We start from the raw sequence: 26,991 nt of genomic DNA on the forward strand, positions 1-26,991 counted from the left end.
ATATATATTATATATATTTATTCAACTATATATATATATATATTATATATTTATTCAACTATATATATATATTTGTCAGCTGTATATATATATATATAACTATGTAAATAAAAATAGATTTGTCATCCAATAAATAATACTAACATCGCGACGAGCTTTCCGCTGCAGCGCGTCTTGAATCGCCTCCTCCCGCAGCTTGGCCTCTTCCCACTTGGCCCGCATTTCCATCTTGCGCTTGTGTTGGACCTATCGACATATAAATCACCATCCATAGATAGATTCGACCAGTAGTAGGTTACCATCTCGGCGCGCTGGCCCTTGGACTGGGACTTGGACAAGATTTGGCTCTGTCGGTTGACCTCCGAGTCGCGCATACGCTGAGCCACCCGGGCCCTCTCCATGTTCTTTGCATGTTCGTCCTCCAGCCGCCGCTGCCGCTGCGCGTCCTTCTGCTGCGTCCGGATTTGCAGCCGCAGCTCAGCGTCGCGCTCGGCCTCAAGCAACCGCTCCCGGCGGTCAGTCTCGAGCTGCTTGTGGTGTTCTCGAATTGCGATTTCCGCTTCCTAATACAAGAATCACCGATGAAAGGTATCATAATTGTAAAGATCGTCAGTCAAGCGGGCATCCGGTGGACTTTTCATATCCGGATGGTCATTTCGAATTCATGTGCGCATAGTGTATACTACGTAGTATAACGTTATTGTGGATTCGGTACAAATTTCCAGACCGAATCACGCCGCCGAATCGAATCACGAATCAACAATACTAGTATTGGTTCAGTGGATTTGATTGGCTCTTACGGAAAGGACAAGTATATTCAACCAATCAGAACTCCAGCGTGATTCAATATTGATTAGACAAACCACGCGAATGTTGGAAGTTAGTTCATAGCGAAATATCACAATATGATACATTGCGATAGTGTAATACGAAAACGAACACTCCTCTATCTCGTTTGGCTAACTAAAGAGGGAATAAAGGTTCCACTGACCTTTCGCTCGGCATCGACTCTGGCCTGGTCTTGCCGCCTCACCGCGAGCTCTGCTTCCAGTCGAAGGCGCCGGGCTTCGCTGTCGGCCTGGCGCTGCATATACGCGTCCCGCCGCATTTGACTCAATCGATCCTTGTCATGCAGGACATGCACGATGCGCTGCTTGTTCCTCTGGGTCCTTTCCATCATCTCGATCATTTTCTCGTGTCGCCGGCGGTCCAGTTTATCCTTCCGCGCCTTGTCCCGGCGTGCCATGTCGTCCATTCGTTTTAGCGCCTAGAGGATGGATTCCACACGAACATGAACAACCACGTTTGTACTTTTCAAACTCGACGTGGTCAGTCGTTCGTGCGTTGTTTCAACCTACTTGAGCCTCCAACTCGTGCAAAATGCTCTGCGTTTGCTGCTTGTGCTCGTCGGCCTTTTGCACACGATCGCGCTCTCGCTGCACCAACTCTGCCTTCCACGCAAGCTTGGCCTGGTCGTCGAGCTCTTTTCGTTGTTTCGCTTCGGCGTAGTCTGCCAACGCCGCCGTCCGCGCCGCCGCCACTTCGTCCCATTGTTTTTGGCGCTAGAGTATATATATACAATATGTCCATGAGATGATGGTGGTCGTGTGACCCTTGGACATTTTTGATTGATACGCACCTTGTCGAGCTCGCGCTGACGCCGCGCGGCCTCAGCCTCCCGCAGCCGCCTTGCCTTGTCCCGCTCCGCTGCATCTTCTTGCCGCTTGCGCTCGGCCATCTCGTCGGCCTGCTTTGCACTCAATTCGGCCTGTTTGATTTCCCAGTTGATCATTTGGTGCATCTCAGCCAGCTGCCGCGCTTGGATCTTCTCGAGGCGGCGGCGTTCGGTTTCGACAACCGTGCTGTCGATGTCGTTGCCTGTCGCCGTAGTGGGTTTGCCGGATGGAGACCGAGGGGGGCTTCTTCGCCCTTTGGTCGGGGACGATCTTGGTCGTGTGGGAAGGTGATAGTCCACGACGGACGAGGCCGCCGATTGGTCGAGGTGTTGGCGTTGACGAGCCACGCGCACTTGGTCAAGCAACGTCACCCGGCGTTGCTCAAAGCGCTCGGCCCGCTTCATGGTGAAACTCAGGTCTTCTTTGGGGGACGCAAACGACGCCACCGTTCGCGGCATCAACTCGTCCGGCGTGATGCCGACCGCATAGCAAGCCTGCAATACAATACAATACAATTGAGCCAGCTTTTCATAATCGAGCGGTTGAAATATCACCTCAATGGAGCGGGGACTGGTGAGCGGCTTGGTGCCATCGAAGTCGTCGATGGTCACGTCGTGGTGTGCGTTCGAGCACCCTTCGTCGACATATGCCGCGGGCATCGCCGCCACGTGCAAGTCCAATTAAAGCGCAACCAACCTAAATATAGCCGACACTTACTTTTATCAACGACTGGATCTACTATATGACAAGGGTAGGTCGGATGGCTTGGAATGCAATGGCAACTGACGATTACTACTACATACCTTTACAACTAGTATGATGAACGACATGTAGGATGCCGTCGTTGAACAGTGATTCGTTTATTACCATTTCAAGATGCAACATACATTACATTACGAGTTTGAGGCTGTTGCGGGGTTATTAATAGCTGGGCAGCAGCATTTTTGTATGTCATCATGCCCCGTGACGTAGCGACTCCCGTCATGCCTCTCCTTCCCCTGGAGGAATCGTCCGTGACATTGGCATCCGTGACCGAATTGGTTAAAGTCAGTGTAGACGACCCCCCTCCTCCCCCCCGACAGGTTGTAATCAACCATGCGCTGATTAGGACATGCAAAAAGAGCACGACGCCCAATTGGCCAAAGAACGCGAACTGATCGTGCACCAAGTGCTCCAGTCGCTCGAAACCAAGGGCCTCTTGCGCCGGAAAAAACCATCTACCCGCCATCATCACCACAAACACCCGACCAAGCTCGACACCCGACTGCAAGCCCTCGTCCGCCACTCCCTCACCGACAGCGGCCTTGACTACCCCCATGTGATTCCCTCCCAAAACACGACCGTGTCTTCTTCGCTCGTGCGGCCACTGGTGTTAGAACGCAAGGACACGACGGATGAACCCATGGAAGCTAGACGCGTGTCGGCGCGACAAGGTAGCACACAGGGGGACTCCCGACCACAACGACGTGTAGATGCGGCACTGCCACCCGCGACAGCAGCAGACCCACCCAACCAAGTGGTGCCGTGCGCCGAGAAATCGATTCTGACGAGGTCCAAGAGGTCGTCGAAAATGAGCAAAAAAACGTGGGTGATGCTGGAACAGAGCAAGAAATTGCTCCAAGCCACGAAAACCAGCGGGTACAAGCCCGGCGTGATTGCTCCGAAACCCCATTTGGACCAGATCCTGGCCCACAACGAACAACGACCAAACGATGGTGAAATGTCAAACCATGACGACGAACAATATGCGATTCCCCCCCCACTGCCACCTGCTTCTTGTACGCCATTTTCTCCAACAGTTTCCCCCCATATGTTCTCGATATTATCTGATTGAGGTATTATCTTGCATTAGGTAGTACTCCCGTGGGTACTTGTGAACTGGACGAGAATTGTAGTGCTGCCGTGGCCAAAAACGACGCACAAGCAGCTCCAGCGTCGTACCAACTGTCGCTGCTGGAGCCGTTTCCGACCAGTGGGGCCGCAGAAAACACGGACAAAGCATGGGAAAACGAGCTCGCGCGGCAGATTCTGTCCTTGTATGCTACGAGCATGACCTCCAAGCAGCACCAGAAACAGCAACAATCAAGCCAACAAAGCAGCACATCGCCACCACCTTCATCGCCGACCAAATCCGACGAACAGCGGCGGCGACGGCGGCATAAGCAGCTCCCGTCGCTCGGTGACGTGGCAGAGCGCAAGAAGCGCATTCAGCATGTCCAAGACTCGTGGCAGCCCAGTCACGTGGATGAAAACGGCAAAGTCGTGCTGTGCATGCCTAAAATCCCCAAACCCATTTGGTTTGCAGGTAAAAAAGACCTTCCGTTGGTTTCCCCCGTCGTGGCCATAGTGTGGCCTGGTCTCGTGTACTATATATATATTCACAATCGTGTGTGTGGGTTTGGGGTAGGAACGGGCATTGTGATGGCGACGTGGTGCGCGTTGGTGGTGCCGCTGACAGAAGCCAAACTGTCTCCGTACGCAGACGACTTGGACGGCGCATCGATGCTGTGCCGCCACAGACTGTGCCATGAGTTGCGGCACCTCGAGCAAAATTTGGAGCTTGAGCAGTACTTGGCCGTGGTGGAGACGTTGCTCATGTCGCGTGTACGCGCCAAACAGCAGCATCAGCAGGACAAAGTTCTGGACGAACTGGACGTGAAACTGTGGAAGCAACTTGTGATTACAGGTAAAATGGGGCTGCAAAAGTGACCTGCCTTTGCAAATGTCAAGAGATGGAGGATTATAAGTAAATCCTAGCTAACGCGTTTGCAAGCCGAGCAGTGGACTTGAAGAAATTTCCGCTCGCGTTGTCTTTGGTCCAAAAGGTACGAGGTTTTTTCACGTGGATTTCTACATATAAACGACTGACTGTATTATCATATACTGTGAATGTAGACGGAATCGATCTTGGACGACGCCAGCTGTTTGTCAGCAACGCGACTCGAGTTGCTCGCGTACATTGCGGACACATATGCCTACTATTACTACAGTCGAAGCAAGGCCAGTGCGGTACGTACGCTCGTTCGTTCATACTCGACCGAGTTTTACCGAGTTTCGCGGTGGTTGTACCGATATTTCTTGGTTCTAAGTGGGGTTTTGTTGTTTTTTAGGCGATGACGTACATTTCCAAAGCCCACGTTGTGCACTCGAAGCATGGCGAGTGGTCGCATCTGGCCAAGTGCAAACTGCATATGGCAACTTTGCTGTCCAGATTAGACCAGCACCCCGAGGCGGTTCTGCAGCTGCAGCTCATTCTGGCGTTGGTGGAAGAGGCCAAGCTCGAAGAAGATGGCGGCGGTGGCGCGTCGGCCCAGAAACTGTGTCTCGTGGCTGTGTGCTACAACAATTTGGCCCTAGAACAGCTACACTTGAAGGACGTCGACGGTGCTGCCACGTCAACGCAGAACGCCCGGCGATTGGCCCGACTGTGTCTGAGCTACAGCAATCGATGGCTCGCGCAGTTTGAAAACACGCACAAAGCTGTGATTCGAGCTATGGCGACCCTCCTGGGCGACCAACGAGACCTGGACATGGAGTTGGTTATGAAATACGACATTGAAGCATAATATATTGTCCTTTTACCCAAAATTTGGACTCTTGTGCTGAATCGCCAAATCTATCGATGGATTCTTTGACTGAATTTTGTACTTACTGTAGTACGTACGTACTATACGTAAAATGATGTCCTGTGGTGATTAGAATCACACTAATTCAAGACACACACTAATTCGATTTGGATATGGCCTCCTGCAATCTGATTGGCTCAGTTTTTCTGCCGATTCGTCTGTACATTGTGTCGATTCCTTCTCCATGTCGCTCCAGTTTTGATGAACAGTTCTGCACAACAGCAAAAAACGTACGAACAAGTACTGTACTTTACTGTTCCGAGTATAGTACAGTATTCGTACTGTACTCGCGGCATGAGTTCAGCAATGATGTTATCAATGAACTCAACTTGCACTACTGTAGCGTTTGTGTATAATTGTGCGGCCACGGTCTTCCATGCATAGTGCATGTGCTCAATACTGTATGTTGTTTACTACCAGTAGAACCAACCCACCACAACGAGCAACGTTTCAACCTGAAACAATAGATACGCGCAAGAATATTTAGTATTCAGTACACCGTTTAGGGGGGTGGGTACTATTTGAAGGCGGTGGTTTTCGGAGACAACGTGTCGGTGGCGCTGCCGCTGCCTGCCGACGTGTACGACTGCACTGTGTATCGGTCGTCTTCTTCTGAGATCATGGTTCGTTCGAGCCTGGGGCACCGGTTGTTGCGCGACAAGGAAGTCGAAGGCGCCGCCTGCGGTGGCTTTTGGTTCTGGTGGTGGTGGCGGGGGATATACATCATCATTTCCGACTTCTGCAATAGCTCGTCGTCTAAGGCGTCGTCCTCGGACGATGACGACGGCGGCGCGTGGCACTCGCCGCCCGCCACGTCGTTGGCATGGCACAACCTGCACGTGCGAAGCTTCACTAGACCGGCCCCTGGTAGCTGCGCTAACGAAAACGTCGAGCACTCGCTGCAAATGATGTCGCCGCATCGACGGCAATGGTGCTTGCCCAACGTCAGAAAGAACTTCTTGGTGCATATGATACAGTGGGTGCGACGACTGCTGTCTACCCATTCATCCTTGGCCTTGATGTCACTGAGGTGGTACATGAGCTTCGTTGCCGATGTCATGGTGCTTGCTGGATCGAGGCTAAACGTGGCTCTGGTGGTGTGCTGACGCGCCGACAGAACCATGCGCGTGTAACGACTGCATCTCGAGTTCCAGGTGGCGCCAACGTCTCAACCCTGTCGAAACAACCAGTCAAATTAGCTTGCTTGAATACAAGCGTATCGTAACGCTACTAAGTTTCCAGTGGAATTCTCGTGGCGGTATTGATACTAATCCTAATACTTGAAGTACTATACTACTGGAGTACGTAGTAGAATGCTAGTAATACTAGTACTAATACTACATAGGATAAATAGTACAGTAGTACTTCACAGTCAGTAGTACAGTGCAGTACTACAATATGACTACTGGTAGTACATTGAGGTAAATTGTACAGTGCAGGTACTAGTTGTAGAGTGCAGGTACTAGTTGTACAGTGCAGGTATAACACTGTAAGTACTGTAGTACTAGTATACTCGTTCCAGTAAATGTAGTACAGTACCGAAAAGTACAGTAGTACACATTATTTACGCTGATTCTAACTACAGTACAGTACTGTACTTCGAAGTGCAAAGACAAATCAGAGCCGGTTCGGCCTCCAAAGTAGAATTATTCCTGCGATTTTGGAATTTGCAAGTAACTTAGCTGGTCTGCGAACATTCCCGTCCACGCAATACGACTCCTGATTGGCTAAAACGTGAATTTTTCCGGATAACACAACCTCAAAACTGAGTGGAAGCAGGGATGATTCGTCCCTGCTTTAGAGTGTTTGTCGATAGAAATTAAGAAATATTTTTGATATATTTTCAAACTCCTCGAAAATAGTTCGGATAACATCCCTGCCTGTAAAGCATGGATGGTTTTTCACAGACCAGCCCCTAACTTGAACGAAGGAATTCCGAAGCGGCGTCAAAATATTGCGTTGGCCGCAAGTTGAGCATCATGTGGGTGGTGGACAAGTCCACGAACAGTGCAATTCCCTCATTAAAACTGTCTCACTGTTGTTTTTCTCATAAAACACTGCAATTTGAGTGTTTATATGGAACTTTGTATGCTCGGACCTCCTCACCTCTTACAAGGGGTTAAGTGCATCTCAGTGGTTAGCGATAGCTAACCACCAGCAATGCAGTTAACCCCGGCGATTTAGCATCGGATGTACTCGCTGGTGATACGACGGAGTAGGGCTACGGATGAAAAGGTATATCCGGATGGGATAATTCCCTCATTGAAACAGTATTTCGGTCAAACAACAGTGGAACTGCTTTAATGACAGAATTATTCCCAAGAACTCCATTTCCCCTCGCAAATGACCAAGCTGATTGGGATTGGACGTACAGCGAATCCAAAGGTAATACTACCTCCAGACGGAAATAGAAGTCCCTTTTCATTCTTAGAGGTTTTTTCAGAATTAACCGGAATTAATTATTTTATAGAGTCTATTTATATGTATCCGGATACGAGTCACGATTTTATACTGATTATATTATAGACCTGCATTAATTTATATTCGGTACAAAACATAGTTTAAATTGTTGCTGACGATTTGTTCATGCAGGTAGAATGCATGCAAACCACAAACATTCATAGAGTAGAACCGCCTTATCCATTAGGGTATTCATGTTTAAGGTATTATATTCCACAGGGATACGGATCATACAAAGACCTTTACAACAAGCATACTTAGGGCAAAAACAGATAACATCATCAAACAAATCACCAATTTTATTAATTTTCACCAAAAGGGACTTCTATTTCCGTCTGGAGGTAGTATGTGGTTGGAATTGATTTCATCCGCCCACGATGCTGCTTAATGGGCTGCCAGCACTGTTTACACGTAGTTGTTGTCAGCTACAATCGGCCTACGACGAGTCGACCACAATAGCACCTCCGCAACACACACAACCAAGCAACATAGTAGAGCCTCCTGATGGACTCGGGTATTCATAGTTATTCAAACATCGTAGTGGTGGTCCCTTCGTTTGGGCGGATGCCGCCACACGGGCGATGGCGCGCTGCTACTACTACTAACGTTACTACTACTTTTATGGCACTCCAGTGAAATGTCCGAGTCGGCGGTCGTGCGGGCGTCGCAGTCGTCGAGAAGCGACTTTTCAGCCTTCACGTTGGCTCGCACCAAGACCTGTTGGTTGGGGCTGAACAGCATCATTTCCGTCTTTCGGATGAGCTCGGCTTCGGCCTCTTCGTCTTCCGAACTCGACCTGGACAAAACCAGCAACGACTGGTCTTGGAGGTCCCTGGCAAAGCACATCTTGCACACGCGAACTTTGGTGCGACCGATGGCCGGTAGCTCCGTAGCTTCGAAGCGCGTGCAGTCGCTGCAAAACACTTCGCCGCACCGTCGGCAATGGTGCTTTCCGCCAAGGAAGAACCGCTTGGCGCATAACACGCACACGCTGCGCAGTTTGTTCTGCACCCACGCTTGGCGCGAGATCAAGTGCTCCATTCGATACAGGATCATTTGATTCGGGGGGGGGGCTGTAGCCGCCGCCATGGCTTGCTGTGCCTGTCTGTTAGGTATCGGGAATGAAGAGAATGAAGCTGTGCGTAGCGGCTGACGTTACAGTAAATGGTGGGATAGCTTGTGGGTCGTTGTAATGTGGGTGCACGGGCTTGTCCCAACCCACCCCCTGCTGCTGTTCCACACGGAGTGTCACGAATGTACTTTTATTAACGGTACAGTAGTACGTAGTAGAGCGTAGCAGTTCATGGAATTCAACTTGACGTCACATGCTTTCCCATGGGTCTACATGGTACTGAGACTAAGCTTAATTTCCTGAAAGCAACAGTTCGACTGTTTCTTACGTAATCACCATTGCACCTGAAATGAACCAGTAGCCCTGTAACTTCGGAGCCCCTTGTGTTGCTATTCCAGGGGTTAACACTGTAATTTGCATCGCCACTAGCTATCGCAACCACTGAAAGGCACGGCACCCCTACAGTTCCTGGAAAATGTTGGTTTGGTTTACACTGCATTTGACTATCACATAGTAAGAACAAGTGACATGATTACGGAGGCAACAGTGGCTCCACGAATTACTGTCATAGTAGTACTGATCCCGTACAGTACCGGTATTGTAAAAATGAAACCTGGAGACTATACAGTACAGTACCTTTACCCTAGTACAATCATGCCATCTTCAAGGTTGGCATGAGTACCTGAACGAGCTAAACTCTATTTTTATAGTGCATTTGGCCATAAGAACCTTGAGTTGGCGTCGGAGAACTTTGTCCTGCTTGAGTGTGGCAGATCGCATAAGTTAGCCACACACATTTCAAAGGTTACTGCTACTTTAGTACTACTATTAATAGTACTAGTATAACTCAACGTAATGTCGTGGGGATGGGTAAAGTGGGTGTGGTTGCACTGCATCTCTCGGTGTGATCGGATGATTCACGAACATTGCACCCCAGCCATCGATCGATATACGTATACATGTACCAGTATGTAAAAACGAGGAATTCCCTGGCAGGTGGTAGTTACTGCACAACCCACAGATACACTGTAAGACTCCATTCTACACATAATGAAGACCGTAGCCCTGTATGTAGCTAGGGACTCCGTCCTAATCCCGGTGGGCACATGTACGTACATTTAATGTTATTTCCGGGTTTAAGTTGCATCTCAGTACCCGGTAGTTAGCGATAGCTAACTACTTAACCCCGTGCTTAGGCATTCCACTATACTAGAGTACTTACCTACCAGTAGTACTAGTATCCGTTAAAACCTCGATCACAAACCAACACCCAAAATGATCACGGTGCTGCGTCCAGACTCTTGGGTGCCACGTTACTGCCCAATGCAGTAGGATTCGTTGTTGCGTACTACTAGTAGTAGTATACTATAATAGTACTATTAATACTATTATAGTTATTAATATTAATAGTACTGGGTCCACATAATACATGTATTTATATTAATGGGATGAATACCGTTAAGAGTCACGCCAGTTAACATGTACCATTGTCGTTAGAATCCCCCTCCCAACTACTGTACTACTTACTACTACGTAGTCGTAGAATTATCAAGGTGTGCTACTCGCGATCGACGCCGTGGACGACGCAGAGGTCTGTCGGTTGTCGCCTTCTATGAGGGACTTCTTCAACTCGATCCGCTCCATGACGGCTCGACTGGGGCTGAGCAGCATCAGTTCACACTTCTTCATGAGCTCTTCTTCCGCTTCTTCGTCCTCGGACGAGGACCGGTCGGACAAGAACATGGCGGCAGGCATGGCTTCGTCACGCACGCGGCAGCTGTGGCACACGCGAACTTTGGTGCGTCCAACGATGGGGAGGTGGGCGGCAACGAACGGCGCGCATGAGCTGCACACGACGTCTCCGCATCGGCGGCAGTGGTGCTTGCCTCCACCAAGGAAGAATTTCTTGGTGCATACGATGCAGTGCTGCCTGGCGCTGTCCGGCACCCACTCGCGCCTGCTCTTGAAGTGCTCGAGGCCATACATGGTCTTTCGTGCTGGGTTTGTCGGCGCTACAGGAATCATTGCAAACTGTAATACCTTGCTTGGAAAAACATGAAACAGTCGGGGCTTGGCATGTCACATGGCAACGTCCGGAGCGTCGATGGTTGGTTCGGTGCCAGAAATGTAACCGAGCGTACAAGAAATAGTGTGAATTAGCCCCTCCAATCCATCGATATGCTATAGTTGCATTAGTTTCCAAACATCTTTGCAGCATATAGTACATGGAATGACCATTCGTAACTTAGTATGATATTGTACTGTAATTGCAACTCGGAGAATGGGCAGATTGAGTGTGCATGGTGTAACGGGCTAGTTTAACTGAAGTGGTTAGTTCCAGTGCTCTCTTGGGACGGACATACGAGGCAAAGGAAATGCCTTATGTGCTTGGCTTTTGACTACATTATTGCTACTATCTATCAACCACCGCTTCTAAAGATGTGAATAACTAATGTTGGCTATATTCACTGGCAGTTACAACAAATATAAGCACTCCAGAGGTATCCGTCTTTTCAGCCCATTATCCGGATGCTGCTTGTCAACCAAACGGCATTTTGCGAGCACAAGTGCCAGTTAAGATATGGGTGAGTGGGCAGCATCTGTGTACGAGTACACGATTGGCCGCTTCCTTGCTTTGAGCGCGGAAGGCGTGGGACCGCCGGCATCACCATACACCCTTCCGCCGCTCTTGTCGGCGGAGGCAAACCGTACGCACCTGCTGGACATGTTGTGCATGTGTCGCCAGTTCAAGACCCCGACTTCGCACATGGCTGCGCAGTTGAACGCAACGCAGTGCGAGAGCGTCCAGTTTGCGGACCGATGGGTCATCTCCACGGACATATCGCATGTGAAGTCGGCCCATGTGCATGTCCAAGGTTCGGAGATTATCCTCGGCGGGCTGCATGTTCTCGTGTTTCATTCCAAGGCATCCTCGCCATCCTCGTCGACGGTGATTGCCTTTCGCCATCAAGAAGGCGAGTCTCTTCTAGACAATGACATGTGGGAAGCCATGGTACATGTCCCGATCCTCATCTTCGCATGCTGAGTTCTTCGGCGTAGGCACTGTATGGCCGCAACTATGTGCAGATGGAAGCGGGGCCGTCCCCCCTGACGTTGTTGGACTACACGACTCGAGCCATTCAAGCACTTCTGTTTGGTGTACGAACCCCTCTATCCCTTTTTGAGCTTGAATTTCGATTGAAAAAACAAATATCTATCTTTTATATATATATCTTACGTTATACATTGAACATTTTTTTTGTTATGTATATTCTATTACACCAGAGAAACATATAATAACATATTACAAATAGAAGGATAATAAGTACTTTTTCGAATGATTTACCAAAACACGTTGTTTGTAATAATAATAGGCTCGACATGCAGTGGAGATGGACTACTTTACGTTGGCCAAGGCGTTGGTGGGCGAGCTCGTGCCAGGTGGAGACTCGGTGACGTTCACAGGGTACTTGTGTATAATATATATATATATCCCAGAAACTTGGTGAGAACGCCCCAAACTGGAGTGTATACGTACAGGTATTCGATGGGCGGCGCGCTGGCGCAATTGATGGCCATTGAATCAAACTCCAAGGCGGTAGTGTTTGCTTCTAATGGCGTGCTCGACGTCCTCAGTCAGTACCACGTGAACCCAGCCGTCGTGGCCAACCTACCGACTTCGCACTTGGTCAATATCATGCATCCCCAGGATGAAGTGCCCAAGCTGGACTGCCAAATCGGAACGCTATTTCTGCACAACGACGTAAGCCACGACCACCTCCACGAGTCGTTTGTGTATGGGGATTTGGCGTGGAACCAACTTGTGCACACACCATACTCGTCTCATGTCGAGCACGGCCGCGTATGGAGCCAGACCCACGGCATTTGCATCGACAACGATCTGAACGACCCCATGGCGTTCGCAGTCGACTCGGTGGCGCAGAGCTCATCCAGCCAGGCGCTGGCGACGCTGGTTGGTGGTGGCCTGGTCTTGGTGGCTTTTAAGATGCTGGCTCGATGGTGCAAGTAGACGATGTGATCTTACTGTCGTAGGCTCTGGGTGGGTGTCCATTGGATAATATATATATATATATCGTTTCAAGGAGGGTGGGTGATGAGGCTAGTTGGATATAACTTTACGAGGAGGCTGTCGTTGTCGTCGTAATACTATAAAGACTTGCACATTAAATATTAATACGTACCATCCCTAGATACTATGGGTAATATCATAGAATTGCTGAATTAAAGCCGTGGATGACGACATTGGGATGACATTGTGGGATGAAACCTGACGTAGTGATCAAGCTTTACGTTGGCCCCGAGCATTTTTGTCGTTATAATTTATAGTACTACTAGTAGTCTATATGGAGGTAGACTTGTACTACTAGTCTATGGAGGTAGGTGCCAGACGAGCGTTGTGTGAGACAGAATACAGCTAATTTATGCCATTCTATATGGAGTTAGACTAGTACTACTAGAATACAGCTAACTTTTGCCATGCCAATTATACTATACTATGGTGTTTTATAACGGGATGATTGGAATATTCATGAACTCACCAAACATAACTACAGTACCTGTAAACTACTCGTCTTAAAGCTCTTGAGCATTACGATGAAATACAGACGACGACGGAATTTAAGAAGCATATGTGCTTCGAATTATTTACGAAGTAGATATATGATTGGACAAGATTCTTCGAAATTCGGTGCAATTTGACGAGAATTAGTCTTATGGCCAATCAGAATGTCCTTATATCGAATATCTGTTTTTGATCGGACAAAACCCGCTTCCATATGATTGAAACTTCGATGTCTGTAAATCAACACCTCCCTTGAACGGCAACAACCATATTATTATTGTAGTGAATGGTTTAATCATCATAGATATAATTCACGACCTTTTTCTACTTCTTTTAGTGTATTTTTTTTAGTAAAACACACTCCACGTGCGGTGGTGGTTGGGGAGGTGGTCCTTGGCATTCTCGCCAATCTGCCACAGCAGCCAGTCCAGCTCGATCACTTTAATCCGATGGCCTTTGGCTGTGAGCACCGCGTGCAGTTGCTCCACAGCTTGGATTGTACATGCTCGGATTTCTACTTCCATCTACCGTTCATGATATAAAAAATATTACATAAAACATGGCAGATTTATATATATATATATATATTTATACCAGATTGCCCGATGGAATCGGCGTCTTGGCCTGAATCAGCGCATCCAACGCCAGCGAATACTGCAACACCCCTTCCGGACGCAACACTTGGGGCACTCGGTAGTCCGCTACAATATAATCGAATGAATATATATATATATATATATATATATATAGGCAAAAATATTACTACCCAATCCTGGTCATATTTATATATAGGGTCATATCCAGTGTTGCTGGGATTATATTTAAAAAATATATACATCGTGTCGCAACAACTATCCAAAGATATTATTTCCAACATCATCCAGTAGTACACTACGATGTACTACCCAAAGTTGCCAAGTAAGTATATATGGTTGTGGAAATCATTCACAAATCTAGCCAAGCAGTATGATTGGCTAAAACACTTGCATTTTCTGCATGCTGATTGGCTCCAACTCATGCAGTTTCAAACAAACCTCTTACACTCAATTTTAGATTATATTTCACAGGTCATCCACCGGGTTCCTATGACTCGAAACACAATATACTGTTCGAATCAAACCTCTTACACTCAATTTTATATCATATTTCACAGGTCATCCACCGGTCGAAACACAATATACTGTTCGAAACAAACCTCTTACACTCAATTTTATATCATATTTCACAGGTCATCCAGTGGTCGAAACACAATATATACACAACAGCATGATATATTTAGACTGTGAGGTCATTTCCGTACATACCAAACATAGTAAGGCGGTCAATATCGTAAAAGCCACCGATGACATGGGTACTGGGGTCGGCTACGTCGACGATGCTGCGGCCATACGCAGCCCAGACATCGCCGACTAAGATCTGCACTCGTTTGTATAGAAACACTTGGTCACCGTTGTACACTGTGTGGTCTTGGAAGCCTAAGTTGAACAACACAGCACCCGACATTCAAATCAGACCACTTTGAAGACATACAGGGATTACCGGGGAAATGCGCTAGCACGAGCCGTAAGCACTCGACGGCCGAGAAGTTACTCGCGCGGATGACATTCAACGCCCACCCGTCAAAGTACCTGGCTAAGCCGGCGCCCAATTCGCGGACTTTTCGCACCTGGGAGTGAAAAATATGGTGAAAACCCCTCGAAATACGCGAAAAAAGGGTGAAAATCGATGCAAAAATATTGTGAAAAACCCTCGAAATACGCGAAAAAAGGGTGAAAATCAGGCAAATATCGAAAATGGTCGTACCCGCTCGTCGAGCTGAGGGGGTGTAAACGGGGCGAACCAGGACGCGACGGTGTCTTTTGTGACGGTGGCGAGTTGGGCTGCATGGAACGCCGTGGGGTCCTGGAGAAGCGCGTGCTTCAACCCTCGGGCCAAATGCTCGTACTCCATGCTGCGTTCCATGGAGGTAAGAATGAGCGTTTGAGAAGGGAGTACGCGTGACCGCCATGACTGACGTACTCGGGAGTCGGCCAAAAGCAAAAGTTGAGCGCGTCTAGCACAAACACGTATTGACACGTCAATGGCCCTCCGTCCTTGGCGTCGGCAAAGTAATGGACGTCGCCGAAATCCCATGCGATCTGGTCGTGGATCGAGTCCTTTTGGCCAAGATACACGCGTTCCTACAGGTCAAACGTGTGCGAACGGACCTATGCATATGTTCGTCGTCGTTGTACCAACTTGTCGGCCAGGGCCAACACGCTATCCTTGTGGATTGTCACGTGCTCGGCTTGGGAGACGACTCTACACCGTAGCCATGATGTCTCCTGCGGCTACGATTCCATAGCGATGGACAAGCATCATCTCGTACCGCGCGGTCGAGTCGCGGACTGATGCTGTCGGATCCATGGTCAAAATACGATTTTGGTCTAGGGATATTGAACCCTATCTATGAAATACCCTACAGAAAAGATTCTACGGTGGACAGGTGGATCTGTAGGTACATTTGAATGTACGTGTAATGTACGTTCGGATTACCTTGTTATTTATAGGGGTCGTACATTGTGAATGTACTGTACGATACCGTACATCATATGTACGTTTGGAAATAACGCTTCCCTGAAACTTCAGATTTGGGGGCCAATTGCCGCTACGATGTCTCGCGAGCTCTTGTCCGAGGCCACCAGCATCCATGAGGGCCCCGTGCCGGGATACCTTCTGGACCAGATCTCTCGTGCGTAGACATGGAAGCATGTTGGAGCCATCGACGTCCTCATGTCTGTTGGGGATGTGTAGGTCAATTGGGGGCGAACGACGGCACCCCCGCCGACAAGATCGCCGACTTCTTGCTCAACCGTATGGGCAAAAGCAACATGAACGTCAAGTTGAAAGCGATGCAAGTCATCAACGTACGTCGTCGTCTTCTCGTTCCATCGCCATCTTGTGTGAACATATGGGTGGGGGTTGTATAGCATTGCTTGAAGTGTGGCGACGCGGCGTTCAACCACCACATACGACAGGACGAGCCCACGATCCGCGCCCTTTCCAGTACGATACCTCCAATAGTCTGTTGTTCATGACGAGTGTAGATTTCCAAGGCACGGCCGATCCAGCCTACGGAGACGAAAAGAACCGACGGGTTCGCATGGCGGCGCTGGAAATGCTAAACTACCTCGGCGTCCCGGCTAGCTTCAACAAGGACGGAGGTCCAGGGACGTTCATGCCCCAGCCGTTTACGACCAGCCCACCTGCCAACACGAACTCGTGGGGAAATAACCCTGCCGCCCACTCGTCGCAACGGGGAAATGTCCCACCGTCGGCCCCCCATCCTTCCCAAAACGGGCAGTTTAGGAACCCAGGAGCCTCCAATGGTCCGTGGGGAAGTTCCCCCGCTACGTCCGCCCCGCGATCTCCACCGGCGCCCTATCGCGATACCCCGCCCAACGCTCCATCTTATGGACACAACCCTCAGCCTCCTTCTCAATATGGACACAACCCGCCATCTCAATATAGACACAACCAACAGCCAGCCCAACCAGGTCCGCCGCAATATGGGAATTCTTCCCACGAATCGTCCTGGCGGGGAAGTACTACTAGTAGTAGTACTACAGGTGCTACTAGTGGTCCTAGTAAGAATGCTCCTGGTGGCGTCTGGAGCAGCAGCGGCTACGAGAAAAAGGAGCCCACCGCACAAGGTAAATATGTACCTATTTCATCCGACTAGCATCTTGTGTGTGGTATATACTACTAGTATGGGAAATAATCCCCATCTTGTGTGTTTGGACGAGGATATTTCCTTTGAAAGAATCCCCATCTTGAATGTTGATGAGGATATTTCCTTAGAAATGATTCCCAGTCGGTGGAACAGTGCGCGCGACAACCGGCCGACGGTTCTGATTGGTCCAAAGACTTCGCTCTTTGGCGCGGCCAGGCCCATGCCACCCGTGGTCGGCAACATGCAGCATCAGACAAGCAGCAGCAGCGGGGGCTTTGGCTCGTTCGTTCCACCGCCCGCACCTCCGTCCTCCTCGTCGTTTGGAGGTCCTTCGGCCGGACATCGCGGCGGCGGCATCAGTGGACTGTCTCAGCCCGTGTCAGATCGACCGAAAAGTTCCATCGAGCAGACTCTGGACGACGTCAAACGCAAAGGATTCATGCTCAAGTACGTTTTTGTTGTCTATCCTGACCGATATACATATATGTGTTGAAAGCAAAATATTTATATTATATGTGTTCAAAGCAATACATATATATTATATATATGTGCTGAAAGCAATATATATATTATATATGTGTTGAAAGCAATATATATATTATATATATATATATGTGTGTTTTTGTTGTATATCCTGACCGATATATATATGTGTGTTGAAAGCAATATATATATAAATTATATGTGTTGAAATCAAAATATTTATATTATATGTGTTGAAGGCAATACATATATATTATATATATGTGCTGAAAGCAATATATATATGTGTGTCTGTGGATTGGTTTCAATATGTTTTGATTTTGATTCCATTAGTGCAATGTGGAGCTTTATACAAAAGTATAAATATATATATATTGGGCTTGCAGCCAAACTTTGGGTTTGTATGCTGATATTTATCCAATCCATTGATCGATCGTCTGTATGTACTGAATTGTGTGTGTAAACAACGAGCGAATTTGATTGGTCAGTTGATTCATGTTGTGGATTTTGATTGGTCGATCAATTGTCTACCGATTTCATTTTCGAATCGAACTCACAATATATACAGTGATTTCAAGAGACAATATATATATATATATATATATATATATTGATGGATATGATAGGGACATGTGGGACCGACGCAACATGGATCGGTCGATGGCGTCATCATTGGCCGAGCATGATGATTACGTAAACCGCAACGCCACACTCGATTCGCGGGGTCAGACGTACCAGCCACAGCCCACGACTGGCAGCTCCGACAAGAGCGGGTACGTTCTTATTATCATATATATATATATTCTATCGCTTCAGCTATATTCTTGACTGACAACAACCAACCAACCACGACCAGCCACAACAGCAGGACCAGTAGTAGTCTTATACTCCCGGGGGTGGTGTACCTAGACTCTTCTTTTGACTGGTAGCTGCCCACACTAGACGGTGACTCATATAAAACCGTCGATGTTTGTGTAGGGAGTACGAGCGCAGTCTTATCGACGACCTATGTCCCCCTGGAGGTCTCGCCAGAGCGCCGCCTGCAGAAAACCTGGCGCGCTTTTTGGAGTTAGCCAAGTCGTTGGACATGACCATCTTGGGCGATTTGCTGCTCGATAAGCTTGAAGACGACAGCTGGCAAGTCCGACTCAAGGGCCTCTGCGTGTGGGAAGCGCTGCTCGAAGCCCCCGGGTGTGCGCACTATGCCGACTGGCTGCACGAAAACGTCGACTTGCTCCAGCATGTAAGTACTACTAGTAGTAATACTAGTAGTAGTAGTAGGCGTACGATGAAGGGTGTGTGTAGGTGGGGCAAGATCCAAAGGCGGCCGTGGCGACCAAAGCCAAGCGCGTGCTCCAACTCGTCGGCGCCGAGATGTCGACGCCACCGGTCCAGAAGAATCAGACTCAGGTGGACTTGCTGGCGATGCATGACCTGAATTTGCAGTCACCGCCATTCCAACCGCAGAATCAGAATCAGACGCATGCCCCCCCACCAGAGGTACGAAATGGGATGACAGGAGGATTTGATGGTTGTGCATATATGTAGTGGAGATTGGTCATCACACTAATTCAAGTCAATCATACACTAATTCGATGGTGGTGGTGATAATTTCCTGAAATCGGATTGGCTAAATACTACTTGTGTGTGTACATTTGTGTCGATCTACCTAAATGAGTGTCGCTCCAGTTTAGAATAATCACACAACAATTCTAAGTAATCACACTAATTCAAGTCAATCATACACTAATTCGATGATGGTGGTGATAATTTCCTGAAATCGGATTGGCTAAATACTACAACTTGTGTGTGTACATTTGTGTCGATTTACCTAAATGAGTCTCCATGCCGCTCCAGTTAGAATAATCATAACATTAATACTATTATGGTGTAGAATTTGCTCGACTTGACGTTTTCCCCAGTGCAAAGTGTTACTGCGACGACGGATGTGCCCCTGCTGCTGCTGTCCCCCACGGCCCCCCTACCGCCGGATGCATCGCGGCACTTGGGGGAGTTTGGCAAGGATTTGTTTACACTGGCCAACTCCCCACGGAACTCCCCTCAACCACCAGCCCCCCAACCTGAAAAGTCTGCGTTTTCGTTCATGTAACGAGGCCGAATCGACGCTGCAGAGACCACCAATCGACTACTTAGTGTATATATATAGATAGTATGGGCGGCCAGGGTTGCCGTCGGACAACGAGATTAATACTATTATGCACACGAAATAACCAACAATTTCTTTGGTTTACAGTTGTGTAGAATGAATACAGTAAGTAGGATTGTCCCAAATCGGCTGACAAGCGATCGACCAATCAAAACCCACAACATGAATCAAGTAGCCAATCAAACTTTGACAATAGTAGTATACTACTTCGAGGTAGTATACTATTAGTACGTACATATCATGGGCGACACTCGATCGATGGATTGCAGTATTCGACCGATCAACCCCAAACTAGAGTACAGTAGTAGGTAGTACTCCCTCCGTGTCACTATAAGTGCGCGACTCAGGAAAATAAAGTATACTCCTCGTATAAAAATACAAAACACTCCAATAACCTATAACGATCATGCATTTATAAAGGTGTAACGATACAATTGTCCAATCATAACAATCAAAATGCATGTTTCAGGACCAATCACGCGTCGTACCGTGGCCGGGTGGCAGTTGTACTTGGCTGCGAGTGTTTGACTGAGGCCATTGAGAAGCCTGACCAAGTAGCTGCCGTTGCTGTGTAGCAGCACTTCACGGAGTATGGCCTTGCGCTCGCTGTTCGTTAGGTTGCGCTTTTTGACGGTCATACCTGAATGTTTGTTTTATATAAAGTATTTTATTGATGTATTGAAATCATCACAGCGACTTCATTTCGTTGAATTTCCCGCTCGAAGTTGGAGCATAATGGTTTTGGCACTGGCTGTCGAATGGTTTTGGCACTGGCTTTCGAATGGTCCAATCAGAGCGACTACTTTTGAGCCCAAGAGGGCGATTTCGATTGTCAAAAATGTCTTGAGAATATAATGAGAAGTCATGTCAACCCTTCTCTAGGTCGCGCACTTGACACGGAGGGAGTACACATTTTGGCTAACAGTAACAGATCACTAACTATTGTGCTTTCGAGTGAAATTTCATTGTGTTGTGGCGTGGTTTCTCGATGGAATTTAAATCGATTTGATTGGCTATTTCAGATGAGCTCAAATTATTAGCCAATCAAAACCTTCTCAATGAAATTCAACAACCAATCAGATCGATTGTGGATCGGTTTCGTCGGCGCGATTCGATTGCACCCCCTCCCCAAATTTGTATCAAATCGACAATACTCCATACAATATATAATGTTGCAAACTATAAATAGTAAACCTACTATTAACAGCTGCTACTACTACTACTACTATTAATACTACTACGAAGTAGTTAGTACTTATTACTTGCAACAAATATCTGGACAGTTTGTTTACTGTACAAAACAAACGGAAAACTACTACCCAACATTTGGTTGACTTTTGGGCTGATAATTGCCAAATCCATCGATTACATATTTTTTGTGCTGAAATTTGTATGTGAAAAAACGAGTATGTCCATCACACTATTAAATATATCTCACATACACACTAATTAGCTGTTGAACGGAGTCGACACATTCGGCACGTTGGTCCAGTTTTGACATTCACTATTTGCAAACGTTACTTTCCGTACTACAAGACAGTACCAGAGATACTAGTCATAGTTAACACATGTCCAATGCTCATACTTCTATGTTCCGATACAGATGATCATCATATCACCGTTGGCTCGATTCCCATTTTGGCGCCACATACACTGGCACATGTTTGGCCGATGGAAGCGGCGCGTTGTCCAGGATGATATCGGCGGCCTTTTCGGCCATCATAATCACCGGCGCGTTCAGGTTGCCGCTGATGATGTTGGGCATGATGGATGCATCCACGACGCGCAGGCGGTCCACGCCGTGCACTTGGCACTTGGAGTTCACGACACTCGACCTCGTGTCGTGGCCCATGCGGTTCGTGCAGCTCGGATGGTACGCGCTTTCCGTGTGTTGGCGCACCTAACAATAACAACCCCATGGTCAGCAAAAATATATCGAAAAAAAAACGAAAAAAAGAGAAAAAAAAGTGGAAAATGAAAAAAAAAAACAAAACAACACGACCACTTCTTGCAACATGGAAAACACACGACAAAAAGATCGAAATAAAACCCCAATTCTCACCCAAGCGTCGATGGCCGAAGCTTCGTGGGCGGCAAACAACGTGGCGGGGGAGATGGGATGGCCTCGGAATGGATCCATCGCCTTTTGCTGAAATAATTCCTGGGCCAATAGCACGCCTTGTCGAATATCGTCCACGTCTTGCGTTGTACTAAGGTAGTTTGGGTCTAATCGAGGGGGATCGCGGGGGTTGCATGTCGTTAAAGCGAGGGACCCGCGGCTCGTGGCGCGCAGGGGGCTAATATGGGTTTGCATTGCATGTTGACTGCCGGGGGTGAGTTGGCCTGTGAGGGCCCCAGGGAGGAAGTGGAATTGCAGGTCGGGGTGCCGCAGCCCCGGGCGACTACAAGGCAGCAAAAACACGCAGTGAGGAAAATTCCCAACCCTCGACGAGCTTGCCTTCGGATAAATCCCCCCGATTCCAAATGCGCCGACGCGCCCATCCCCGTTTGCCGTACCATCCACTCGAGCCCAATCGCGGCCATCTTGTGGGGATATATCCTACCACAAACTTGCGTTCACAATCCAAAATCCCACGGGAAAATATATTTTCCCCTTGAACCATCCTTTGTATAGTAACCCCAGGAGGAAAATTTCCCCTTGAATCATATACTACTACAACGTATATATATAAATAAATCTACTGCTACGCATATATATATATATATATATAAACATATCTACTATTACGCATATATATAAATATATCTACTACTACGCATATATATATATATATATATAGCCGTACCAGGTCGCATTGTGCAACGTGATGGGTTTCGTTACTCCAAATTGAACGTACAAGTCCAGATGATCTTCCAAATTCTGGCCCACGGCGGGCAGGTCCTGCACGACTGGCACATCGACCGCCTTGAGCGCGTCGGCGGGACCAATGCCAGAAAGCAGCAGCAGCTGGGGGGAATTGATAGCTCCCCCGCACACAATGACCTACAACTACGTGGTCACAAAGGCCATGGATGGGACAAACCTCTTTGTCGGCCTGGTAAAACTCGACGTCGTGGGATTTACTGTGTCGGTTGGGCTGTACGTCGATGCCTTGCGCGGTGCCAGCGTCGTCGACCACCACCCGATGCACCAAGTGATCGGTCACAACGCTGAGCCGATCTTTCCGCTCGTGGAGCACGGGGTGGAGGTACGCTGCGGACGAGCTCCACCGAACGCCGTTGTGGATCGTGCTGTCCATGAACCCAAAGCCTTCCTGCTGAAACCCATTCATGTCGTCTGTGAACGGGTACCCGGCTTGCACGCCGGCGTCGATGAACGCTTGGAACAGCACTTGGTCGCGTTGAGACCCACGGGACACGTGGAGAGGACCGTCGCCGCCGCGGTACGTGTCGCCGCCCAAGGCATGCGATTGCGCTCGTTTGAAGTATGGAAGCACGTCGGCGTAGCTCCATCCCTTGGCGCCTGCCGCCTCCCAGTCGTCGTAGTCCTGCGCGTGGCCTCGGATGTACACCATCGCGTTCAACGACGAGGAGCCGCCGAGGACCCTTCCTCGAGGCCAGTCCAATCGCCGGTTATCCAAATGGACTTGGGGCACGGTTTTGTACGCCCAGTTGTATTTGTCATCGGCAAGGTTGAACGTGAGTGCGGCAGGCATCTTCATCTTCCAGGAATCCCATTTCCCTCGGTCGCTTGGCCCGGCTTCTACGAGCAGAACGCTGTTGGACTTGGATAGGCGGTTTGCCAAGACGCATCCTGCGGATCCCCCGCCCACGATGATGTAGTCTGCCCTCTTGGATGCTGCGCGATGGAGCCGACGGTGCATTGTTCGTACTGCAGGTCCAAGAATGACAACAACCTTGGTATGTCAGTTGTCCGGATAAAGATCTTGCCATTCAGGATACTTTTGGATACCAGTTTTTTGTAAGTTGTGTTTTACAGTTACATTTTGTAATCCCAGGAACCTGCACAACTCGATATGCGACATGTTGCATCTGTGACATTGTTTGGTTTTACAGTCTCTTATTTCCCATATCTCAGCCAATACATACTCCTTTTCGAATGAATATGAAATTTTGTACAGAACTGTACTCCAAAAACTCCACGGTTTTGACCTGTTCTATTAATACTGGTACTGTAAGCTAACTTTAAAGACCGTAAGAATGCCCTTTGAGATATACTCCAGAGTACCTCGAAGTACTACAGTACTCGACTTCAACCGAAAATGTATGTCAATATACCTAAAAACCCATCTTTTTGTTAATTAATGCGATTTTGGATAGTAGCAATTTATACAGGTTTGAGTACAGTAAGCCTTATCCGGCAGAATATAGATTATCCGGGTATGAGGAACTAACAAGTAAAGTATTGTGCTTTTCACATATTTTGGCTAATCTGGGTATAAATACCCGCTTTTAACCAGTGGGTGACGAAGTTTTAGATTAATTCAACTTAGTTTTAGCTAATCGGAAGTACCTATGATTGGATGAGCAAGAGCTGTTCCTGCAGCATATGTTGCTAACCTGAAGCGTTTGCCCATTTCATTTCGGCAAACGCGGGGGTTTACAGAGTGGATTAACTAATACACGCGAGTGTGATTCTTGACTATGCTCGATAAAGGTTGATGTTGAGTGCTTCTTGCTCGACTTGTCGTGCCAACGAGTTGCTAACAAGCTGGCTGCAAAGCTCGTGTGAGCTGGTGCACTGCGAGCTTACCCCAGTAGGTCATTACTCTGCATGACTGCTTGGCCACGGGAGTTAATAAAACGAAGTAGTTTTAGTAAAACAACGCAAGTTTTAGATCAGCCAATGACAGAACGATGGGGAAGCTTACTTTTACGTCGAGTGCAACTTCAGTTTAGATTAAACTTTGGATGGTTTTAGGAGCTAAAACAACGGGCAAAATATGTGAAAAGCACAATACATAACTCGTATCCAACTTTGCCTTCCACACTTTTGAACGGGATATGCATTGTCACAGGTTTTCGCCAACGATCTTGAAAAGGTGCGACCTTTCGCCACGACCACCCCGCGACGGTTGCCCATTCCAGATTTTTCTCGCCAACATGGTAAGCTTATCGCTGCTTCTCGCCGGCGTGGCCGCGACCGCAGCGTCTCAGGACCCCGCCTTTGCTGTCGACGTTCCAGAGCAACAGCCGGCTGACTTCTCGGTACCGTCGACGGAGCGCGCGTTCTGGGCCGAAACATTCCAAAACACGACCACGACCAAGCTGTTTGAAGGCACGACGTGGGTGAAGAGCGCTGGGAAGAAATACCGCGAGCAAAAGATCAGCGTGAAAAGAGGCAGCAAGTTGCTAGGCAAGTTCGCCGCAGACAAAGCGCTGGTGCTCGACAACAAGGCGCAGCACTACGGATTTGCCGCCAAGCTGCCCGAGCCGTTCTACTTGGACGGGTCCAAAGGCAAGAAGAGTCTGGTGGTACAGTACGAAGTCAAGTACCCTGAAGTGGTCAAGTGCGCCGGCACATACTTGAAGCTCCTTCGCGACTCGCCAACGTTGAACGTGACCGACTTGAACGACAAGACGCCGTTCACCATCATGTTTGGCCCAGACAAGTGTGACAAGAACAATAAAGTGCAGTTTATCTTCAACCACCGAAACCCCGTCACAAATATGTACGAAGAAAAGGCGCTCCAGATCTCGCCCGAGGTCAAAAACGACAAGCTCAGTCACGTGTACACGCTGGCCATCCACGACGACAACACGTTTGAAATGTACGCAGATTTGAACTTGATCAAGAACGGCAGCCTATACACGCTGTTCAAGCCGGCCGTGCTCTTGCCCAAGGAAATCGACGACCCCACAGACCTCAAGCCCACGACGTGGGAAGAGACTGAGTTCATTCCGGACCCCGCCGCTGTCAAACCGGCGGAGTGGGACGAGGACGCGCCGCGCACGATTCCGAATTTGAGCCTGCACCAGCCCCCCGACTGGGACGAAGCCGCCCGTGGTCCATGGCGGGTACGACAACTCGCTGTCCAACATCCTGTCATCTTGTCGATGCAATATACTTTGCAATTGGGGCAGATTTGTAGACTTTTTCGTGTCTTATATGGTTGGTTGCTTCATTTGTGATTCGAGTGAGGGAATAGGTGAACTTTGAGTACTCAGTCTAGTGCGTTCTCTAGGATTGTAGCAACCAATATGACGAATGCTAATTTCTCCAGCTAATTTCTCCAGATTATCCAGTGAATGTTGAGCCTTGAGTCGCATGTTTGGGAGAGTTCTATGAGCTTACAATAGTCGTTTCTTCCATAGCAACCAATGATGTCCAACCCAGAATACCGCGGCAAGTGGTCACCCCCTATGATTGAAAACCCCGATTATGTGGGGGAGTGGGAGCCCCGAAAGATTCCCAACCCAGACTACTTTGACGACCCTCACCCGGCCCGGATGGACCCTATCGGGTAAGCAATCTCGTGTATAAAAATACATTTTTAATTACGACAAAGCCACTGTTACCGTGTCTTGTGTTGTTTCAGGGCGGTGGCGTTGGAAGTGTGGTCCATGTCTGAAAACATCCGGCTCGACAACTTTTGGCTCGGCCACAACTTGAACGACGCCAAGAAATTCGCCCGCCTCACATGGCAGCTCAAACACGAAGCAGAGAAAAAAGCGGTGCAGATGGAACCCGAGCCCAAGAAACCGACGCCCCCCGAGTCCAAGAAGAAGGAGCCCAACGTGTTTGATCGCATCGACGAAGCCGTGGCGTGGGTCGTTAAGTACCCGCTGGTCGCCGGCCTCGGCGCGTTCTTCGTGTTCCTTGTGCTGCTCGGGTTCCGCGGCACCCCTCACCATGCCAGGTCAGCGTTCCCCATGTCCCCTGTGATTCAAGAAGTGCTCGATTTGGACAAGAACAAGGACACGTCACAAGTGCCCAGAGTGCCCGTGGATGGGACCGAGCTGCGCCATCGACCGGCGACTGCCACCACCACGACCCAACAAGCGTGATCGATACTGTATATGATGTGTTTGTCGTCGTCACTTGCGTTGATTACACTATAAATGTGTTAAGGATTCGACGGGTTCTACCTTGAAACCGATACAAGGTCTGGTGTGACGTTAGTGGCGTTGGAGTGGTTTCGGCACATCTATATCTAGTTACTTTGAATTCTTTGTTTTCATAGCCATTAGCGTAGCGTAGCTTACCCACTTGGTCCAATCTACGCGATAA

The 26,991-nt window shown here is 48.4% G+C and overlaps 10 protein-coding genes across 14 annotated transcripts in view; 4 read left to right on the forward strand and 6 right to left on the reverse strand.

Annotated features, from left to right (window-relative positions):
• Positions 1 to 2,367, reverse strand: part of H257_12000 (hypothetical protein) — a 5,035-nt gene extending 2,668 nt beyond the window's left edge. Inside the window, exons 1-6 of the mRNA XM_009839094.1 lie at positions 2,231 to 2,367; positions 1,640 to 2,170; positions 1,359 to 1,562; positions 992 to 1,267; positions 300 to 563; positions 145 to 246 (exon numbers count right to left, since the gene is read on the reverse strand). Coding sequence (XP_009837396.1) covers positions 145 to 246; positions 300 to 563; positions 992 to 1,267; positions 1,359 to 1,562; positions 1,640 to 2,170; positions 2,231 to 2,335 — 1,482 coding nt within the window. The 5' untranslated portion in view covers positions 2,336 to 2,367. The remainder of the gene's footprint in view (positions 1 to 144; positions 247 to 299; positions 564 to 991; positions 1,268 to 1,358; positions 1,563 to 1,639; positions 2,171 to 2,230) is intronic.
• Positions 2,368 to 2,614: 247 nt separating this feature from the next.
• On the forward strand, positions 2,615 to 5,264 carry H257_12001 (hypothetical protein). Its single transcript, XM_009839095.1, has 7 exons — positions 2,615 to 2,722; positions 2,785 to 3,454; positions 3,529 to 3,981; positions 4,084 to 4,362; positions 4,434 to 4,501; positions 4,572 to 4,685; positions 4,787 to 5,264. Exons 1-7 carry the CDS (start codon positions 2,633 to 2,635, stop codon positions 5,240 to 5,242), a joined length of 2,130 nt encoding a protein of 709 aa, XP_009837397.1. The 5' UTR covers positions 2,615 to 2,632; the 3' UTR covers positions 5,243 to 5,264.
• Positions 5,265 to 5,772: 508 nt separating this feature from the next.
• Positions 5,773 to 6,529, reverse strand: H257_12002 (hypothetical protein). The gene has a single exon (XM_009839096.1). It carries the CDS (start codon positions 6,423 to 6,425, stop codon positions 5,820 to 5,822), a length of 606 nt encoding a protein of 201 aa, XP_009837398.1. The 5' UTR covers positions 6,426 to 6,529; the 3' UTR covers positions 5,773 to 5,819.
• A 1,716-nt stretch (positions 6,530 to 8,245) lies between these two features.
• Positions 8,246 to 8,940, reverse strand: H257_12003 (hypothetical protein). The gene has a single exon (XM_009839097.1). The coding sequence runs from the start codon at positions 8,849 to 8,851 to the stop codon at positions 8,291 to 8,293; it is 561 nt and encodes a 186-aa protein (XP_009837399.1). The 5' UTR covers positions 8,852 to 8,940; the 3' UTR covers positions 8,246 to 8,290.
• A 1,327-nt stretch (positions 8,941 to 10,267) lies between these two features.
• On the reverse strand, positions 10,268 to 11,006 carry H257_12004 (hypothetical protein). Its single transcript, XM_009839098.1, has one exon. The coding sequence runs from the start codon at positions 10,857 to 10,859 to the stop codon at positions 10,383 to 10,385; it is 477 nt and encodes a 158-aa protein (XP_009837400.1). The 5' UTR covers positions 10,860 to 11,006; the 3' UTR covers positions 10,268 to 10,382.
• Positions 11,007 to 11,387: 381 nt separating this feature from the next.
• H257_12005 (hypothetical protein) lies at positions 11,388 to 12,937 on the forward strand. The gene is made up of 4 exons (XM_009839099.1): positions 11,388 to 11,847; positions 11,895 to 11,993; positions 12,209 to 12,300; positions 12,375 to 12,937. The coding sequence occupies exons 1-4, from the start codon at positions 11,416 to 11,418 to the stop codon at positions 12,862 to 12,864; spliced, it is 1,113 nt and encodes a 370-aa protein (XP_009837401.1). The 5' UTR covers positions 11,388 to 11,415; the 3' UTR covers positions 12,865 to 12,937.
• Positions 12,938 to 13,672: 735 nt separating this feature from the next.
• Positions 13,673 to 15,835, reverse strand: H257_12006 (hypothetical protein). Of its 4 annotated transcripts, XM_009839101.1 has the most exons (8): positions 15,785 to 15,835; positions 15,651 to 15,717; positions 15,436 to 15,596; positions 15,220 to 15,367; positions 14,956 to 15,082; positions 14,721 to 14,891; positions 14,011 to 14,117; positions 13,673 to 13,940 (listed from the first exon to the last, which is right to left on the reverse strand). In XM_009839101.1, the coding sequence occupies exons 1-8, from the start codon at positions 15,820 to 15,822 to the stop codon at positions 13,764 to 13,766; spliced, it is 996 nt and encodes a 331-aa protein (XP_009837403.1). In that variant the 5' UTR covers positions 15,823 to 15,835; the 3' UTR covers positions 13,673 to 13,763. The 4 variants fall into 4 exon arrangements, with proteins under 4 accessions (XP_009837403.1, XP_009837404.1, XP_009837405.1 ...); XM_009839102.1 differs by having other exon boundaries at positions 15,220 to 15,596; XM_009839103.1 differs by having other exon boundaries at positions 15,436 to 15,717.
• Positions 15,836 to 16,046: 211 nt separating this feature from the next.
• H257_12007 lies at positions 16,047 to 19,849 on the forward strand. 2 transcript variants are annotated; one of them, XM_009839105.1, is made up of 10 exons: positions 16,047 to 16,147; positions 16,210 to 16,322; positions 16,386 to 16,461; positions 16,503 to 17,108; positions 17,257 to 17,575; positions 18,238 to 18,384; positions 18,468 to 18,536; positions 18,590 to 18,854; positions 18,917 to 19,111; positions 19,506 to 19,849. In XM_009839105.1, exons 1-10 carry the CDS (start codon positions 16,069 to 16,071, stop codon positions 19,719 to 19,721), a joined length of 2,085 nt encoding a protein of 694 aa, XP_009837407.1. In that variant the 5' UTR covers positions 16,047 to 16,068; the 3' UTR covers positions 19,722 to 19,849. The 2 variants fall into 2 exon arrangements, with proteins under 2 accessions (XP_009837407.1, XP_009837406.1); XM_009839104.1 differs by lacking the exon at positions 18,468 to 18,536.
• Positions 19,850 to 21,265: 1,416 nt separating this feature from the next.
• On the reverse strand, positions 21,266 to 23,650 carry H257_12008 (choline dehydrogenase). The gene is made up of 5 exons (XM_009839106.1): positions 22,823 to 23,650; positions 22,586 to 22,782; positions 22,237 to 22,338; positions 21,841 to 22,180; positions 21,266 to 21,678 (listed from the first exon to the last, which is right to left on the reverse strand). Exons 1-5 carry the CDS (start codon positions 23,621 to 23,623, stop codon positions 21,394 to 21,396), a joined length of 1,725 nt encoding a protein of 574 aa, XP_009837408.1. The 5' UTR covers positions 23,624 to 23,650; the 3' UTR covers positions 21,266 to 21,393.
• A 1,159-nt stretch (positions 23,651 to 24,809) lies between these two features.
• H257_12009 (hypothetical protein) lies at positions 24,810 to 26,988 on the forward strand. The gene is made up of 3 exons (XM_009839107.1): positions 24,810 to 25,778; positions 26,076 to 26,224; positions 26,300 to 26,988. The coding sequence occupies exons 1-3, from the start codon at positions 24,864 to 24,866 to the stop codon at positions 26,766 to 26,768; spliced, it is 1,533 nt and encodes a 510-aa protein (XP_009837409.1). The 5' UTR covers positions 24,810 to 24,863; the 3' UTR covers positions 26,769 to 26,988.
• The last annotated feature ends 3 nt before the right edge of the window (positions 26,989 to 26,991 follow it).

Source organism: Aphanomyces astaci, assembly GCF_000520075.1.
Source record: "Aphanomyces astaci strain APO3 unplaced genomic scaffold supercont1.37, whole genome shotgun sequence".
NCBI lineage: Eukaryota > Oomycota > Saprolegniomycetes > Saprolegniales > Verrucalvaceae > Aphanomyces > Aphanomyces astaci.

Coding starts and splice junctions, on each gene's coding strand:
- H257_12001 (XM_009839095.1), top strand. CDS start 2,633: ATGCCCCGTGACGTAGCGACTCCCGTCATGCCTCTCCTTCCCCTGGAG. Junction 3,982..4,083: donor CAAACCCATTTGGTTTGCAG/GTAAAAAAGACC, acceptor GGTTTGGGGTAG/GAACGGGCATTGTGATGGCG. Junction 4,502..4,571: donor CGTTGTCTTTGGTCCAAAAG/GTACGAGGTTTT, acceptor CTGTGAATGTAG/ACGGAATCGATCTTGGACGA.
- H257_12002 (XM_009839096.1), bottom strand. CDS start 6,425: ATGGTTCTGTCGGCGCGTCAGCACACCACCAGAGCCACGTTTAGCCTC.
- H257_12003 (XM_009839097.1), bottom strand. CDS start 8,851: ATGGCGGCGGCTACAGCCCCCCCCCCGAATCAAATGATCCTGTATCGA.
- H257_12004 (XM_009839098.1), bottom strand. CDS start 10,859: ATGATTCCTGTAGCGCCGACAAACCCAGCACGAAAGACCATGTATGGC.
- H257_12005 (XM_009839099.1), top strand. CDS start 11,416: ATGGGTGAGTGGGCAGCATCTGTGTACGAGTACACGATTGGCCGCTTC. Junction 11,848..11,894: donor ATGACATGTGGGAAGCCATG/GTACATGTCCCG, acceptor TCTTCGGCGTAG/GCACTGTATGGCCGCAACTA. Junction 12,301..12,374: donor GACTCGGTGACGTTCACAGG/GTACTTGTGTAT, acceptor GTATACGTACAG/GTATTCGATGGGCGGCGCGC.
- H257_12006 (XM_009839101.1), bottom strand. CDS start 15,822: ATGGATCCGACAGCATCAGTCCGCGACTCGACCGCGCG. Junction 15,083..15,219: donor CCCCTCAGCTCGACGAGCGG/GTACGACCATTT, acceptor TTTCACTCCCAG/GTGCGAAAAGTCCGCGAATT. Junction 14,118..14,720: donor TGACCGCCTTACTATGTTTG/GTATGTACGGAA, acceptor ATTATATTGTAG/CGGACTACCGAGTGCCCCAA.
- H257_12007 (XM_009839105.1), top strand. CDS start 16,069: ATGTCTCGCGAGCTCTTGTCCGAGGCCACCAGCATCCATGAGGGCCCC. Junction 17,109..17,256: donor AAAGGAGCCCACCGCACAAG/GTAAATATGTAC, acceptor ATATTTCCTTAG/AAATGATTCCCAGTCGGTGG. Junction 18,855..18,916: donor ACGTCGACTTGCTCCAGCAT/GTAAGTACTACT, acceptor GGGTGTGTGTAG/GTGGGGCAAGATCCAAAGGC.
- H257_12008 (XM_009839106.1), bottom strand. CDS start 23,623: ATGCACCGTCGGCTCCATCGCGCAGCATCCAAGAGGGCAGACTACATC. Junction 22,783..22,822: donor TTTACCAGGCCGACAAAGAG/GTTTGTCCCATC, acceptor ACGTAGTTGTAG/GTCATTGTGTGCGGGGGAGC. Junction 21,679..21,840: donor CTTCGGCCATCGACGCTTGG/GTGAGAATTGGG, acceptor TGTTATTGTTAG/GTGCGCCAACACACGGAAAG.
- H257_12009 (XM_009839107.1), top strand. CDS start 24,864: ATGGTAAGCTTATCGCTGCTTCTCGCCGGCGTGGCCGCGACCGCAGCG. Junction 25,779..26,075: donor CCGCCCGTGGTCCATGGCGG/GTACGACAACTC, acceptor TTTCTTCCATAG/CAACCAATGATGTCCAACCC. Junction 26,225..26,299: donor GCCCGGATGGACCCTATCGG/GTAAGCAATCTC, acceptor GTGTTGTTTCAG/GGCGGTGGCGTTGGAAGTGT.